Source organism: Benincasa hispida, chromosome 6 (assembly GCF_027475165.1).
Source record: "Benincasa hispida cultivar pf3 chromosome 6, pf3_genome.v1.1, whole genome shotgun sequence".
In the NCBI taxonomy this organism is placed as follows: Eukaryota; Viridiplantae; Streptophyta; class Magnoliopsida; order Cucurbitales; family Cucurbitaceae; genus Benincasa; species Benincasa hispida.
This window is the reverse complement of record NC_143483.1, coordinates 36356566-36374051: the sequence shown is the minus strand read 5'-3', so window position 1 is coordinate 36374051 and position 17486 is coordinate 36356566. Positions and strand designations below refer to the sequence as shown.

At 32.7% G+C, this 17486-nt stretch overlaps 1 protein-coding gene across 6 annotated transcripts; it reads right to left on the bottom strand.

Moving 5' to 3' along the window:
- Positions 1-9235: 9235 nt before the first annotated feature.
- Positions 9236-17251, bottom strand: LOC120079804 (subtilisin-like protease SBT2.5). Of its 6 annotated transcripts, none has more exons than XM_039034209.2 (12): positions 16863-17251; positions 15879-16093; positions 14793-14937; positions 14288-14682; positions 13759-13854; positions 13604-13676; positions 12533-12818; positions 11978-12303; positions 11371-11638; positions 10627-10908; positions 9639-10078; positions 9236-9415 (listed from the first exon to the last, which is right to left on the bottom strand). In XM_039034209.2, exons 2-11 carry the CDS (start codon positions 16049-16051, stop codon positions 9672-9674), a joined length of 2451 nt encoding a protein of 816 aa, XP_038890137.1. In that variant the 5' UTR covers positions 16052-16093; positions 16863-17251; the 3' UTR covers positions 9236-9415; positions 9639-9671. The 6 variants fall into 6 exon arrangements, with proteins under 6 accessions (XP_038890137.1, XP_090170925.1, XP_038890136.1 ...); XM_090314799.1 differs by having other exon boundaries at positions 15879-16054; positions 16863-17136; XM_039034208.2 differs by lacking the exon at positions 9236-9415 and having other exon boundaries at positions 9445-10078.
- Between the last annotated feature and the right edge of the window lie 235 nt (positions 17252-17486).

Below are 17486 nucleotides of genomic sequence, written 5' to 3'. Positions count from 1 at the left end.
AAAGGATCTTGCATCTATTGAAAGAATATAAGTCCTTTTTAAATAAATAACAAAATTGTGGGGTATTTTTTTTATAAGTTGAATTATATATATATATATAATAGATCAAACTCCACGACCCTAACACTTTGTTGTGTCCAATTTTGTTCAAATTAATGTACGCACCAACATATACAAATATACACTGATAAACTTCTATCAATGTTTATCAGTGATAGTTAGTTTGTTGTAACTCAATTAAGTTTTCTTATTGAATGAACTTCTACAACTTAGATGTGGAATTTCTATCAGAGTATATACTGAATAAATAATGAGAAAAAGGTAAATATCACTACTAGAGAGTCTAGCATTAAAACTTCATACAAATTGAATTTCTTCAAAATTCCATACTTTATCACTAGTAGTTTGTTATACACTAACAAAAGTTCATCATTGTCTATCAATAATAAACATTGATAGACCATTTTCACTGTCTATCACTAATAATTCTTCTTCTTTGTATACAACCCAATAAGAAAATAAATCATGGTCTATTAGTGTGTATGAGTGAAGTATGGAATTTTTCTTATGTATATCACATGATCCCAAGTTGAGCTTCACTATGAATTGTTTATCATCATCCATTACTTGGTATTCAATGCTGCTGATGGAACCAACCTAATAAATAAAAATGGAAAAAGAAATCAGTATTTACAAATGTACCAAAGATAGATACTAATAGTAGTCTATCACTATCTATCAAAGATGGATAGTATAGAAGTCTATCACTGCCTATCACATATACGTTGGGATTGGTGTCCTAATTCTCTCGAAGTCTCGTAGTTTGTAAACGGTTCGTAAACACATTGTTATTAATAAAATAAGTGTTATCTTATTTGCATTTACTCATATCTAATAAACCAAGTCGTGGTTATTTCATGTAAACTTAAGCATGTATGTGAGACATACAAGTGGATCATGCTTTAAGTAATAACCTAAATGGTCTGTAGTATAAGGATAAATGAGGGATACCTTATCCTGGTAATACAAGTGTTGTAACGTGCGATAAATGGTCTGATCTGACCATTCATGTGGAGACATGCGAGCGGGGGTGTCCTATACAAAGAGTTTGTATAAGACCGGATCACGAGATGATTAATCTCTTTATATAACGTCGTTAATAATTGAGACTTACATCTCACTAAAACGACCATAGGTGACATGACCTTAATCCTGAGTGTTTTGGGAATTCTTGCCTATGAGGGCAGTCCTTTGATTAGTATGGGTGAGAGTGGCCAGATTGTCAACTCAACATGCCTACCTTTTTGGGGATTTGTCTGATTGAGGAGCTGGGAACTCAGTTAAACAAGACAGAATTCACTTCTTCCCCGAAGTAGGGATAAGTAGATAAATTGCTCCCTTAAGGGCTGATTCTGGGTTTTGAACATAGTGGACATACCCTCTCTTTGGAAGAGATGACTCAGTCATAGTAGGACTATGACTTATTGTTCATTAGAGGAATCAGTGATACTTAAAGAGTTAGATGTAACTACAGGGGAAAAACGGTAAATTGGCCCAACTGTACTTATGAACGATTTGTGAAGGGTTATCGCATTGTTGATTGGTTAATATGGACACAGAAATATATCTATAGTGAGAAGAATGCAGTTGTAGGTCTTTAGTGAAGTGCCTGACAGTTAACGGATGGTGGATCTTGTGACTAAAGAGTTTAGTCAGTTATTCACGTACCGTTGGAGCTTCAAGCTACAGGTCCATAAGGTCCCATTGGTAGCTCAATGGGTTCAAGTTGAGAATCAAATTTTGGGGTTAGTTTGAAGTGTTCAAATTAACAAGAAGAAATTCAATTATATGTGATATAATTTGTGTGATGTATGAGATACATTAATTTGAGAATTTAAATAAATATGATTTATATTAAGTACCATAAAATAGAAAAAGAACTATGATTTATATGTTTCATGAGATGAAATATTAAAATTATAGGTTATAAATATAATATGATAAGTTGGTTATCATATTTATTTATAATATATTAATTATTTGATAATTAATTCTTTTTCTCTAATAACTGATTAAATGGGAGGTTATTGGAAGTTTTATGGTAACCGTGAGATAAAAGAAAAATTGTTTTCCTAAATTTAAAAGTTGCCTCATTCTAAAAGTACTCACGGGAAAAAGCTATCAAGTAAATTTTTTTTACTAAGCTATAGCGTTGACAGAGACTAAACAATCCTGAAGAGTTGACTATCGTTGCTACACGATCGAGTAGCAAAGTCTATGCGATAGACTGCCTTTTACTAAACAATCGAGTACATTGTCTATGCGATAGACAGCTTCATTTCTCCCACTTACTTGATCGTCTACTAGATTGCATACCTCCTGATTCCTCAAGCCAATATCATACATAGCCCACAACTCCTAGATTCTCACACCGAGATATCAAGATAACGCTTGTGGTGGTGTCCTTACTTTGTTCGTGAATCGAGTTGGATTCGATTGGGTTCGAAGAGCATCAAGTTGTTCGTGCTATTGGTAGCAGTTTGTTCGTTGCGTTCGTATGTGTTTTTGGATGTATTGGACTTCGATCGAGGGATTCTTGAAGAATGGTCCTTCAAAGGTACATACTCTATCCCTTGATTCTCTTATAGCATGCTGTAATTTTTGTATATGCATGACCTATTAGCTTCCGTTTTAGACTGTAATTGTTTGTGTTCAATTTGAATGGAATTTGGAACGATCCATTCTGCTGCTCATGAAAATCCCCGTTTTTTATTTCTTTCAATATAGATATTGATAGAAGTTTTGTTATTGTCTATCAGAGATAGACAATGATAGAAGGCTATCGGTGTTCATCTTTGATAAACAATGATAAACTACTATGATAGACACTGATAGAAGTCTTACACTGTATATCACAAATAGACAATTATAGAAGTCTATCTGTGATAGACAGTGATTGACTACTATTAACTATCTTTCAATAGATAATCATCTTGTTGTTGCAAGTTGTTGGTAGTTTTTTTTTTTTTTTTTTTTTTTTTTTTTTTTTTTTTTTTTTTTTTGCTTGTAGATAATTTATGATACATACACCAGATATTGTTACTGAAAATTTTGTTACTTTTAGATAGTTGTAATAGACATTGTTATTAGTGTCTATCATAGATAGACATTGATAAAAGTCTATCAATGTCTATTAGTGATAGAAACTGATACAAGTCCATCGTTGATAGACGTTGATAGAAGTCTATCAGTGTCTATTAGTATTAGATATTGATAGAAGTCTACGTTGATAAAGGCTGATAGAAGTCTATCAGTGATAGAAACTGATAGAAATTTATGATTGATATTATCAATGATTGAAACTGATACAAGTCTATCATTTATAAGATTGATAGAGGTTTATCAATATCTATCGGTGATAGAAACTGATAAAGTCTATCGTCGATAGAGGCCGATAAAAGTCCATGAGTGTCTACCAGTGATAGAAACTGATACAAGTTATCATTGATAGAAGATGATAAAAGTCTATCAGTGTCTATCAGTAATAAAAACTGATAGAAATCTATCCAACCAACTACTACCCACCCCCCGCTACCTCAATCATCGACTTCCAACCACTACCACCAGAAAAATTATGGGTCTGGCTAGCCACCCATTTAGCCAACTAAAACCACATAGACAAAATACAAAAAAAGTCGTTGAATTAATGAAAACACTTCCTAAGGATGACCCACGTAGCTTAACACAACAAGTGAATGTTCACTATATATCATTGATAGAAATATGCATTAAAATTGATAAGCTCTAATAGACGCATATCATTGATTATCAGTGATAGACTTATATCACTGATAGTCAATGATAAACTACTATCACTATCTATCAGTGATAGTGTTGTATCACTAACTATCCCTAATAGACAGGGATATACTGCTAGCATTATCTATCACTGATAATGTTAAATCACTATCTATCAATGATAGTGAAACATTTTTCTACTTTATTATAATATGACTAAGGTTTCTATCAATGATAGTAGGCTATAGTCTTCTATCACTCTTTCAATGGCTTGTAAAGCTTCAATTTAGCATTTCCTAAAGAATAGAAGAAAAGTCGGGGGGTCTGAATTTCATTTCTTTGAACCAAAATTTACAATTTCTTGATTAAAGTTAGAAAGTAATGATATTAGTGTGATAGACACTAATAAAACACTGTCAAGTAGATAGAACATTATCAAATGGTACTAATGGAACACTATCAGATAGACAGCGATAGTACAATGATAAACTACTATCACTGTCTATCAGTTGGTTTATCTTCCATCAAATTACCCTTTAGGTTGATGAGAGTGTGTAATTTGGTGATTGCACTGTCTATCAGTTGGTTTATCTTCCATCAAATTACCCTTTAGGTTGATGAGAGTGTGTAATTTGGTGATTGTTTTTTCTTGAAATATAGTTAATTTTGTTTCATAGTTCATTGAGGAGGAGGAGGAGGATGGAGGAGGACAAATCAATTGATGAAGGATAGAGTCGATGGAGAAGACGATCAAGAAGATTCTGATTTTGTGCCGTCTAAAATTCTATAAATATTCTGTGGAGGAGGAGGAGGAGGAGGATGGAGTCGATGGAGAAGACGATCAAGAAGATTCTGATTTTTTGCAGAAAGAAGTTAATGAAGAAGAAGAAAATCAGCGATCAATATATGCACAATTTCAAGTGTGAAAAGGGGCAACTTGGGAATTTTAAAAAAATGTAAACATGCCTACGACAATTTTTTTTTTTTTTTGCTATACTGCATAAATACTTTTGTATTTTTTCTATTCATGACAATTCCCCTTATTTTTACCTTCTTTAAATGTTCCATGCATGATTTAATTTTGAATTTCTCAACATTATTGGAAAAGAACAAACCAAAGGAGCAACTCTGGATATGGAGGGTGCCATTAATTTGTACTTCTTTTAATTCAACCTCCAACTCCTAGGTAACATCCAATTGAAAATGTTCATGATGAACCAAGATGTTGTGTCATAACTTAACTAGCATAAAAGTGTGTACTTTCCACTAAAAGTACTCCATATTGAACTCATTTTAAAAAGTTCAACCAACCACTAATATACAATTGTATAGCATAGAGAGAAGAAAAAAATAACATAATTGTTGTGGGTGAATTTGGACAAGCTAAAAATCAAGGAACGATAAAATGAGATTAGATTTTATCGTAACTTGTTCGAGATCAGGGAAAACTCATATCTTAATCCTAGTAGGATTAAAATTAAACCCTAGATCGGATCCCCTATAAATATATCATTATGGCTCCACATGAGATAACTTGAACTTCTTACTTCTTGTCCATTATAAGGTTTTCATTTTGACTTTGGCATTAGAGTGTTTTTTTCTTTATTTTGTAGGCATTCTCTTCCACAAATAAAAAATTTATCGTTTTTGTCATCTGAAGGTCGGTGCATTTTTCCCTATTCAAAAGTTGAAACCAAAACAATTAAAAAATGCATTATTCACTATCCTTAAAAAAGCAAACTTTTATTGAGTAGTTTCCCTCCACACTCCCTCTATCTTCACTCTCATCAAACAATGATTACTTTGTTTTCGTCATAAGAATAAAGAGCCGTGTATATGACTAATGGCATGTTTAAAAGTGATTTTGAGATGGTTAAAATCAATTTTGTCATATTCAAAATCATTCCAAAACACATTTTTAATTACTCAAAATTAATTTAATATTTAATTTTACACTTAAATATAATTCTTATATCATCAAAATTAGTTTTGAATGATTAAAAACATACTTAAGAGTTGATTTTTGAAAATAAAAAAAGTGACTTTAACTATTCTAAAATAATTCCCAAACATATCCTAAAGTAAAAATCTGAGGTATTTGCACAATGTGTAAATGCTAATGTTTATCACTTTACATATAATTTCCTATATGCTTCTTAGGTTTTTTGTACAGATGGCCCCTTTTTGGGAGGTCAAATGAGAAATTTATACCTTATTAAATGAAAAGTGGTCTTCTGCTTGCATCAATATCATGTGAATTTACTCATTAGACCTTGAAAACCATCCACATGCTGTGATTTATAAGTTTTCTTGATACTTGATACTTGATACTCAATACTCGATTCTCTATTCTCGATCCTCGATACTTAATGCTTGATACTCTACACTTTATGCTATATATTAGCTACATGCTACTCGATCCTCGATCCTTGATACTTGATACTTGATACTTGATGCTCGATGCTTTATGTTTTATGCTCTACGAAAAAAGAAAAAAATGTAGCAAAATAAAGAAAATAAAAGACGAATGCATTTAAGGTTAAAGTGGTATTTTCACACAATGATAATATAAAATAGAAGGCCAAAATTCATTGGTTTTAAAAAAAGTATCCATTTTTTATTTGTGGGATGTATGCCATTTTTTCCATGCTTCCTCGGTCAAACATATTTACATTTTGGGAGACGTCTATTCCCCTCTAGTTTTAGGCAGATGTCAATATTCTTAGTAAATTACTTTGATCTGCAATTTTAAGAATCTAGAGGGGTTTTTTTTCTTTTTTAAACAATGTTAATTTTAAAGTTTAGATTTAAAAGTTCAGATCTAATTTAAAGTCATTACATTTTGTTGTTAAATTCGGTGTCTCTTCTCCTTGAGATTCTCTCTCTTTTTGGGCTTTGATTTAGTTGGTTAGAAATTTTGTTGTTAATTATTTCATATATATATATATAAATCTTAAAAGTGAGGAAGTAGGAGAATTTTTACTTCTCCAATTTGCCTTCCATTTTTTTATCAAAGGACTATAATACCCCCTAGATTTGGTCGTTAGTTATTAAAGATTCTATTATTAGTTTTTACTGTTTCCTAGCTTTCATATGATTCTTACTTGACGATTTGATTCAATATAATATCTATAACTCCTTCAACTTTATTGTGACTCTTCACCATCACGAAGAACTAAATTCTTATAATGTAAAAGAATGCTTTTCAAACTCATACATTTGAGACTTGAAGTGTAAAATTAGTTCATGTCCATGGATTCGCTTTGTAATCAACTCTCAATTTAATTAGAATAAGTAATCTCCATTTTAAAAGAAAACTTTCTACTTTTCTTTTTCTTTTTTAAATAATCATTCCTTTTTTTTCCTTTTTTAGTAGATTACATAATCTTAGCGAATTTCATCAACAATTCTAAATATTGCAATGCATTTAGAATTTGTTTGGATTGGAGATTTTTGTAGATTTGATGCCCGAAAAGTATTTGACGAAGTTCGCATCAAAAGTGTAGTTAGTTGGAACACTATGGTTCTTGGTTATGCTTAAAATTATGATGTTAGTCGATTTGCTTGTTATGGTGTTATCTATTTGTGTTTGTGTTACTTGGAAAAGCAATGTTTGCTATTTTTTCATTCATTTTCTTTTCCATTGATTATGTAATCTTCATAGATTTGATCAACTAATCTAATCTAAATATAGGAAATTTTTTTGGATTTGATTTTTTATTTTTAGATTAAATTTTGATATTCATAAGTGGTTATGTTATAAAATCTCTAGATTTTCTCTTTATACCTTTTATTTCTTTTTATTTTTTCATTATAATAATTTTAAGGTTTCTACTTTGTATCTTCATTGTAGATGTATGTTAGTCCTCATGTTTATGTCATTCCAAAATTCTCGCTCTAACGCCTCAAAAGGTCAATTGAAACTAACACATTCAGTTAATTGAGTAACATATTGTTTTCCATGTATCGAACTAGTGTGAAGAGAGACCAGAGATTTAAAAGACAATTAATTAATATTTGAGAAGATAAATGAACAAAGAGATATATATAGTTAAGAAAATTAGGGAGATAATTGGTACAAATAGATTTAATCTTCTTAATTATAATTTCATTCTTAATTTTAAAAGCATACTAAATATTCATATTCCACGTTTTTTAGAATTTCATTCTTAGAACTATTATGCACATGAATGAATTCTTTTTTAATTTTCTTTAAACTTACAAAATAGATAATATGACCTCGTTGTTTTATTAGCTTGTGTGTTATATTAATGAGATTTATAACTTATATTAAAAAAATTGTTATTGTCCTCTCAAGTCATATAAAATATAAATACTTTGAGGGAAGTTTTATGAGAAATTTGACAGTAGCAAAGAAACATTTTTTTTAAATAAGATAAGAAAGAATCTTCATCATTTAAAAATTTTAAAAATGTTTTTTTTTTTTGGATAACAAATATTTTACATAAATGTCAAAATTGGAATTTTGTAAATGAAAAATAAATGATTTGATATTTTACTTTACAAAAGATATAGGTTATGGGAATTACAATAAAACTATATAATATTTATTTGTCACATGTTAAAACCTACCATTTTTTACGTTTAATTAAAATTACAAGATTCACATGCATTGTACGTTCTTCTGGACTAGTATATATATATAGTACGTATTTATGTATATTTTAGATTATAATTGTATATTATTTAATTTATTTTATATTTTTATTACTTTTCTTAGAAAAAATTATTGATATTATAAAAAGTTTTTAATATACAAAATATAATATATGAAAACCTATATATCGAGTCCCTTCTATAAGTTACACACAAGTACAAACACTAAGCCAACTGAGTTATGCTCATTTCGGCCTTTATGTTTTATTTTATATACAAGTTCTTCTATGAGTTAATTTTATTTGACACTAATCGTGCTAGTAAAAAGGTTACCATTATTGCTCCAAATGCCTACAGAAATTGCTAGATTAAAATGGATCGAGAAGTAGTTGGCATAATAAGATGGTTTTCTAACAATGCATAATTACTTGCTCATTATTTATCACTAACGAGTGAGTTATTATAATCCACTCCATGTTTGCAACATCAAATATAATAATAATGTGTACTAACTATTTATAACTTACAATTAAGTATAGTAAATAATATTTCAAAACTCTTTTTGCTACAATATTTACCATTTTTCACTCATTAACTTTTTTCTTCTTTATTGCAATGTTTATTATTTCCTACTCAAACAAAATTAGTTTGCACTCCAAACACAAACTATTATAACTCAGACTAAAATAATCTCCATCTCAAATACTACTTATCATAACCTACTGACTATTATAACCCACTGATTATAATAACCATTGACTATAATAACCAACTCAACGCTTCAAACGCCCTTTAAGATCATATATAATACGAATTTGAGTTGATACGACAAGAAAAACTCGTTTCATACTTAGATGAGTACATGTACATATCAGTACAGGTGCAAAAGCACCAGTGATTGCATTCAAGGATCCATTTCAAAAGCCACGATAACATTTTTACATCCCTAATGCTCCTTCAAATGCAATCTTTGCAACAAGGCCAAGAGAGAATGAAGAATCTGAAAAGGGATTAAAAAAAAAAACCTCATTATGCAAAAATCTAACTCTATTACTAAACAAATTAGTAATCAAAACTTAAGCGGAAGAAACCAGCAGCCTCCCCCCTTGTTCTGAGTTGATCTTTACAGCCACATACATATTTCAGACAAATTACATCTGAGATCCTATTTAGCTTATTCCAACACATACAAAGAATATTACAACCACATAATAAACTTTTACCTTTTCTTTTTCTGAATTTAACCAAAACCAAACTCATCGTTGGTATCCCATGGCTACTACAGGTATTCTAACTTTGTGTCCTCTACTGCCCTTCAATAGAACCTGGCCGAAACTATATGTTCCTGTCAGTGATCGAGCTGTGAGAGTTACTGAAAATTTTCTCGATGAACCGGACAGTAAGGTCATTGCTGGAGGATTCACTTCTATAGCAACAGCAGGGTCCATTCTTGCAGTAATTGTATAGGTTTCTTCTTCAGCAACATTTGTTACTGTGCGAGTAACAGTTTGACTTCCCACAAGATGGGCGATGGTGATTGATGGGCTGTTGAGATTCCAGGGATGGCCCATGGTGAAGTTGCAAGGTGAGTTTGTATAGTTGTGTATCTCGTGAACGTTGATGCCCGCCGTTGTGCACAAAAATCCCAAGTAATCTTCATAACCTGAGAATTACCGAGATTCAACATCAGTGGAGCCATTGCATACTCATTCGAAATACTACTCTAATGTCAAAATCGACAAGGCATGGAAAACGACTTCTAAGTGCCATCAACATCCTAGAAAAAATCAGAGGAAAAAGGCAACTTTTACTCTCATACGGACTTTTTCATGCTCATCATACTCATTGTTCTTTTGCCTCATTTAGATGTCAATATCTCAAGTCAAAGTATTCTTCTTCTTCCCTTTTTTTTCCTTTTTTTTTTTTTTTGAAAAGGAAACATCTCAAGTCAAAGTATGTGTTCATCAGAGGGAAAAACACAAAAAAGAAAGGAAAGAAAAGTGAGCTTAACCCATGAACCATTAATTAGATTATCCCAAGAGAAGATAGATTACGATGAGTCTCTGTATAGGGTTCTTATTTTCCTAATGAAACATCTTCTTTTAGTGGCCTTGATGAGACCCGTGCTCAAATTTAACCAACTTGATTGATAAGATCATCAGCAAATGTATGATTCGGACATCAAATTTAGATGGGGGAAGAAAAACGAACCTGCATCAAAGATGAGTCCTGGATCCAGAGCTGCTCTTGGGTTTACATGACCACTCCCATAATCAAAAGGTGTTGCAGATACCAATTTCATGGCTTCTGTTTCAGAAAACTGTTGTGCTTTAAGAGGTCTTCCTCCCCTGTCCATTGTCGTTGATGTTGTCATCAAAGCCGATTTGATGGCTGCAGGACTCCAGTTAGGATGCTTCTGTTTTACAAGAGCTGCTATACCAGCTATATGTGGTGCTGCCATGCTAGTTCCAGAAATCATAGCAAATCCCTCTCCTGGATGATGTAAACAGTTATTATGGAGTATTTCATTTCAAAAATAAAACAAGTGGAGGTGTAATAGAGTACAGTTAGCATGTTCACAATAGTGTTCTGTGTTATACAACTCCTCTCCTGAAGGTGTTGCATTAAAGGGGTGAAACACAAAGACTTTAGCAAATGGTCAACGTATTGTTACTTTCCTCTCCGCAAAACTGGGGTTCAGCACTCCTAAAATACTGAGAATATAAGAAAAAATTGAAACAGTTTTTCCCTTCTCTAGGATCCTTTGTTTCTTTGGTGCAAAAATTACATCATATATTCTGTTAACCATTTAAGCTTTGTTACTTTTTTTTTACTTAGTTTCTATTCATTTATTTGTGAAGAGGTGCTATTCACGTAGTTGAACTTTGATATAAGCATGGTGGTTGCAATAAAAGAAACATTAATAGAGAGATAAATGGATCTGAAAATGCTAACCAACATAGTTCGGCTCATCCGTTCCGTTTGGAGACCATGCAGCCCAAATCAAAGAACCAGGGGCTAAAATATCTGGTTTGAGAAGGTCTGCATCCTGAAAGCTAAAATCTCTAATATTGGGCCCACGAGCAGAAAACAATGCTACCTCAGGAGCTGATTTGTATAATAAAGGCATCAAACCATCCCCAATGCTACCCACAGCATCAAAGCTCTTGACCCGACCTGTCCAGTCTCTGGGAGTAGAGGTGTTGTAGTAGTCTATAAGATCCTAAAAGTAAATTCCAGAGTGCAAAATCACCAAATAGTAAGTCAGAAGATGGTAGAGAAGAAACAAGCAAGCATAAAGAACATATGCAGAGGGAAAGGGAAAGCAAAATATAGCGAAAGGTAAAATCTAACTATCAAGAGCAGCTCAAGTCTTGTATACTATGGATGTTTCGATGTGCAGACCAAATCTAAGATGATGAGATTTTTGTTGGGAAGGGATAACAATATATGAGGGTATAAGATAATTAACCTTATTACATTACAAAATGACACCAAATATCTAATTAGTCATAATATCCAACTTCGTATGCAAGGAATAGTAATTGGACTAAAAAATTACCATCGACTTGCTAACATCAGTTATAAGAATTCCAGGAATGCCAACAGGAACAGGGTCAAACTTTGCTCCCGGAGAAATGTTTTCAACAGCAAGAACAAAGCCAGCTGCCCCAAGGGCTTTTGCTGTTTGAGAGACCTTCTTGATTGAAGCGGTTCCAACAACAAAACTGAATGAATAACCACAAAGAAGTACTTTTCCTTCAACCAAGCGTTTGTTTAGAACTTCAGGCTTTTGGCAGTCTGAAGGGCTGTACTTCATTACCGAAGAATCTAACAGAACATCGTTAGCTGCGACCAATGTGTATGTTCGATTTAAATGTGTAGCAGCTGCACGAAACAACCAATTTACATCATTTCTATCTTCTTATTTGAATCATTTACAATATAAGCTAAAGCTTAAATTTTTGGGTTTTAATGAGATAGTATCTTCACTGATCAGAATTTCAATAAGGGCACAATTTAATGTCAAAGCCTTGAGCTCCCATTTAATCTTGACAAATACGATTTTTTTTAAAGCAGAAATACCGTACAAGTAGGTCAATTTGATGAAACTTACGTGATAACCCAAGTCCAGCCAAAATTTTTCCATTACCAAGTGTCAGATGGTTTTTGTATCTTCTATCATCAATTGCAGCTGCCACAGTTGCTATCCATGGACTATATGACACCAAAGTTTTAGGAAATGGACCTCCATTTCCAGCAGCCTGTGCGACAAATACACCAGCCTTCACAGCTGAAAGAAGGGTTGCATCGAAAGGGTTTAAATATGTGATCTTGGTAGTTGCTGGAGGACTATTTGGCCCCACTGAAAGACTGAGAATATCGACCCCATCATGTACAGCCTGTTCACATGAGTTCATTGTTTTAAATCATTTGAACAGAATTTTACCATTAGAGGAAATGATAAAAAATGACATTAATAGGAAAAGAAGAATTCCTTTCATTTATAAAGACAGCTGGGGAGGGGGTTTGAACCTAGGATTCTTTACACGAACAGCTTTTTCTAATCAGTTAGGCTATCCTATGAATCAAACAAAGAATGAAGAAATATAATTAGAGAAAAAAAATGTTCACGTATCCTAGCAGTAATGATGTGAATAGTACAAATATTCATGCACCAAGCTGTTCATTTCCCGAGAAAGGAGCATGGATGATAAAATATACTGCATCAGCATAAGGAATTTCCCGCTGAAGTTGTAAACCAAGCCTATATGAACTTATGGGAATTCCTTCTAGAACACAGTTTTAATATTTCTATTTTAGATTTAAAAAAGAAACAAAATTTCATAAAGAATTATGTTAGTACAGGAGAGGCAAAGCATACTGGGCCGCTGAGGAAAAAGCAGACAAGACAGAAAATTAAAAAAGCTACCCCAACATAGACTTTACCGATGAAACAGATTTTCTACATTAAAAAAAATAAACAAGAAAGAGATAGGTATTGAAAATTTTACTCCAGGGTCACGGGGAAGAACTCTCTAAGGCTTACAGGGGAAATAAAAAACAATTCTTTAATAAGCAACAAGTTGAATCAAGGAAATGTCAGAATAAGAAAGTTGCAATTAAAGGTGTAATCTCTTAATTTTATACTATATCTAAATTTCCAGAAGTCCTTGGATGTACACACCTGATCGATGGCTGCAACTACATCAGCAACAAATCCTCCAAATATTCTGTAGAGAGCTTTATATACAGCAATTCTATGCATAGAAAATTCAAGTGAAACGTTTAGGAGGAGAATGATAGAGCTACTTTAAATAGAGCCATTCCTATCTCCCTCACCTAGCACGGGGAGCCATCCCACTTGCTTTACCAAATTCATAGCCATGCATTCTCACAGGAATTCCATTATTACCAGCTGCAATTGCTGCTGTATGGCTGGTACAGTATAACATCAAGTGAATAAAAATATATATCATTCAACTCCATAATAATAAACAAAGCATATTTCAACTAATTTCTTTAGTAAGAGGAGCATCTTTGAAACAGAGAGAGAAGGGGAAAATGATTAAAAACAAAAAAAATTAAGTAAAGGTTCAACGCCAATTCCCAAGATTTTTAGAAGAGTATTTAGTGCGAGTGAGGCTTTAGAATATCACTACTTCAAAGCACATGGTTCATGTTCATTTCAAAGTATTCTCGAATCTAAGTATCAAAATATCTCTTTTAGGATGAAATGCAGTTTAAGATATAATCAAGATAAAATGAAAACATATAAGAAAATAAATTCACAACGAAAAGAATTTATTCAAAATAAAATTTAAACTTAAAAAATTTAAAAAAAAAAAAAAATTAAAAGAAAAGGGCCAACCTTCCATGTCCGTCACCATCCAAAGGAGATGCAAAATGAATAGCTGGATTAAATGCCCCAGCTGCTTTAGCAGCTTCTGCAAAATGTTGAGCTCCAACAATCTTCCCATTACAGAAATCCTTCTTAGTGTCAGGGTCAACTTCGCATTTCCCTTTATACTTCAAGCACGGCCCAAAAGGTTCGGTATTATATGTTGCGAAACTTGGATGGTGTGGAGAAATCCCAGAGTCCACAAATCCAATCACAATGTCTTCTCCAGCCCTGTCAAAGCCACCACCGGTTGGCCATACGCCAGTTGGAAGGCCCAAAAACTCTGGTGTGTGTGTTGTTAGTCTTCTAACCTTCCAGTCCCTCTCAACAGATTTTACAATTGGTGTATGTCTTAGAATCTCTGCCTACAAATAAATGTAAGGGGTAATTACACGAAAGAGAAATACTAATATTTTATGGGAAAAGACCAATTATTGCAACAAATGTGAACGCAAGAAGATTTCTTAAATCTAACCTGTTCATGTGTGATGTCAACAGCAAATCCATTGATAAGATGCTTATAACTATAAAGCTTCTTGAAGGATCCTCTCTCAAACAACATTCCAAGAAGCATGTCATGTTTATTTTCGAGGTGACGGGCATAGGATGTCACAATTTCACTGCAAAGAACTTCCATGTGTGAAACTCATAGCATTCAATGACATAAAGCTTATAAACTCTTTCAGAAGAACAAAATTCCTTCAAAACTAAAAGGACACTGTTTACAACTATCTAGCTATTCAAAAGAAATATTTCCATTAGACATACAATGAAATCTTATTCCAAGAGCTGCACTCATATAGAATGAACATTAAATAATTTGTAGAACTAAAACGAACATATACATGATAGGAAATATTTTTCTTCACCAATTTGCTACAGATATAATATTGCCTTGCCCCACCAGACCACCTCCATGATTCAAATAATCAAGAGAAGTGTTTACATTTTCTCCAGTAATAATTTTGAAAATAAGCTGACCAAACTATCGCCCTTAATTATAATTTAGAAGTGAAGATGAAATCCTGAGGTATTCAATAATGGGATTTGAATAATTAAGTGGTCCGTATGTATTTTGTTATTGACTAAAAGAAATATATACAATTATTAAACATGAAGAGTGGAGAATATTTTAATGCATGATAAAGTCCAATTAGAAAAATACAAAACTAATTGAGTCAAATTCTTAAACCAAATATCCTAATTTTATTTAAATAATTACGAGTAATACATCCATAGACCTAATAGCTTTCTTTAACTTTCAATAGGATCACGAAGACCAGACAAGCCAAAACAGGGGGGGGGCCAAAGCTTGACAGCTCCCAAAATAATAAACTGAAATCCCTGTTGGAAAATGACATTTCACAATCCAAAAACCCACATGCAAAAGTCACAACAAGGACGGAAAAAGCTCGAAAATTACGTCAATTATTTATTGGTGATAAATGATACAAAGGCATTAGAGGATAATTTTCAACCATGATTATGAACCCCAGTGATGAACATGACAAAGACAAAACACATACAACCACCAACAAATACAGAATTGAATTGTTGAAACCTGGTAGGGTCGATCTTTTCATCAGATTCCATTGCTGTAGCTTCAAACCCATCGAGATCACCTTTGTAACTTACAATAGGTTCTCCTTCAATGGTGACAATGTAAATTTCTGCCTTCCCAACAACAAGAATCGCCAAGAACACAAGAACACTGCACTGGAAATTCACCACCATTGTCTACAGTGTCAAGAAGGTAGCTTCAGAAATCCACAAGATCTGGACAAAATCCATCAAAATCAATAGACTAAACAAGAACTTCACTATGAATAAAAGCTCAAAACCATTATAAAAATAAAGAGTAAAAAAAATCGTGGAAAATTACAAATCAACTGAAAGAAAATAGAAGTTTACATTTCACGAAAACCAAGTACAAGAGATTTCAAAAAGAACCGCTCAGCATCAAAATGTAAATCAGAGAATCAACTTTATCTCAGCACCCTACTAGTCACACTAAAAAGTAGAAGGATGCTGAAGAAGAATGAAAAAGGAAAAGAATTAGAAAAATAAAAAAAGAACTCAACCATGAAAAAACCAGAAACAGAGCTTACAGCAAGATTTCAAACATCAATGGTAACCCATTACCAAAACCAATATTAAAAAAACAGAGTTAAGTAAGAAAGAGGAACTTTATCAAACCCCTATACCCAGAAAAGGAAAGTCCAAAAAGAGATTAAAACCAAGCAAGAAATTAGAGAAAATTCAATTCTGAGCTAACTCTGACAGTAAAAGCAGATTCGAAAATAACCCAAACCTAAAATCAGAAATTCCAAATCATGATTGACTTCATGAAAGCAAACCCAATCTTCAAACACACTTACAAGAACAAATTTTCCCAAAAAAAGAAACACAGCAATAAATAAACCAAAAAGGAACCCAACCCACCAAGCACTTTTGCAAGCAATCCAAGCAAAGTATATACAAATCGCCGAAAGCCCATTAAACAACAAAAAGCAAAAACAGATAAAATAGAAAAGTCTAAGCTTACATTTGAATGAGGATGGAAAAAAACGAATCAGAGAAGCAGAGGGAGATTCACATCACATAGAGGGAAATTGTGGGATCAGATCAACAATGAGGCATTGGAAATGGGGACTTGATTCAGAGATCAAAATAGAAAAAGGGGAAATGGGGTGAAGGTAGAGAGAGCTAGGGTTTTGGAGAGTGATTAGTGAAGCAGGTGGCTTGACAGAGAGGAAGAAGAAGAAGAAGAAGAAGAGAGAGGAAGGATCATGAAGAGAGTCACAGATCAGAAAAACTTTGGACCGATTGGTCAATTAATGCTTCAAGAAGGAAAAAAAATTAATTTTTTTTCTTTTATTTTTAAATTTTTTTATCTTTTTTGGTTTGAAACTGTGGAAAATTTTGGAAGAAACTGAGAGAGGGAGAGAGAAAAAGGAGACGTGTAGAGAGAGATTGGCGCGAAAAGTGTCGGGCAGTTTTGGTGAAATGACGGAATTACCCTTAGAAATTGATGTGGGTTTTGGGATTAATTGCTTTGGGTTTGAAGGGTATTATTGGGTATTGGATTTTGCTTTTCTAGGCATGTGCTTGTGTCCTACTTGTGACAAAGCTAAATACTCTTTTTTTTCTTTTTTTCTTTTTTTTTTTA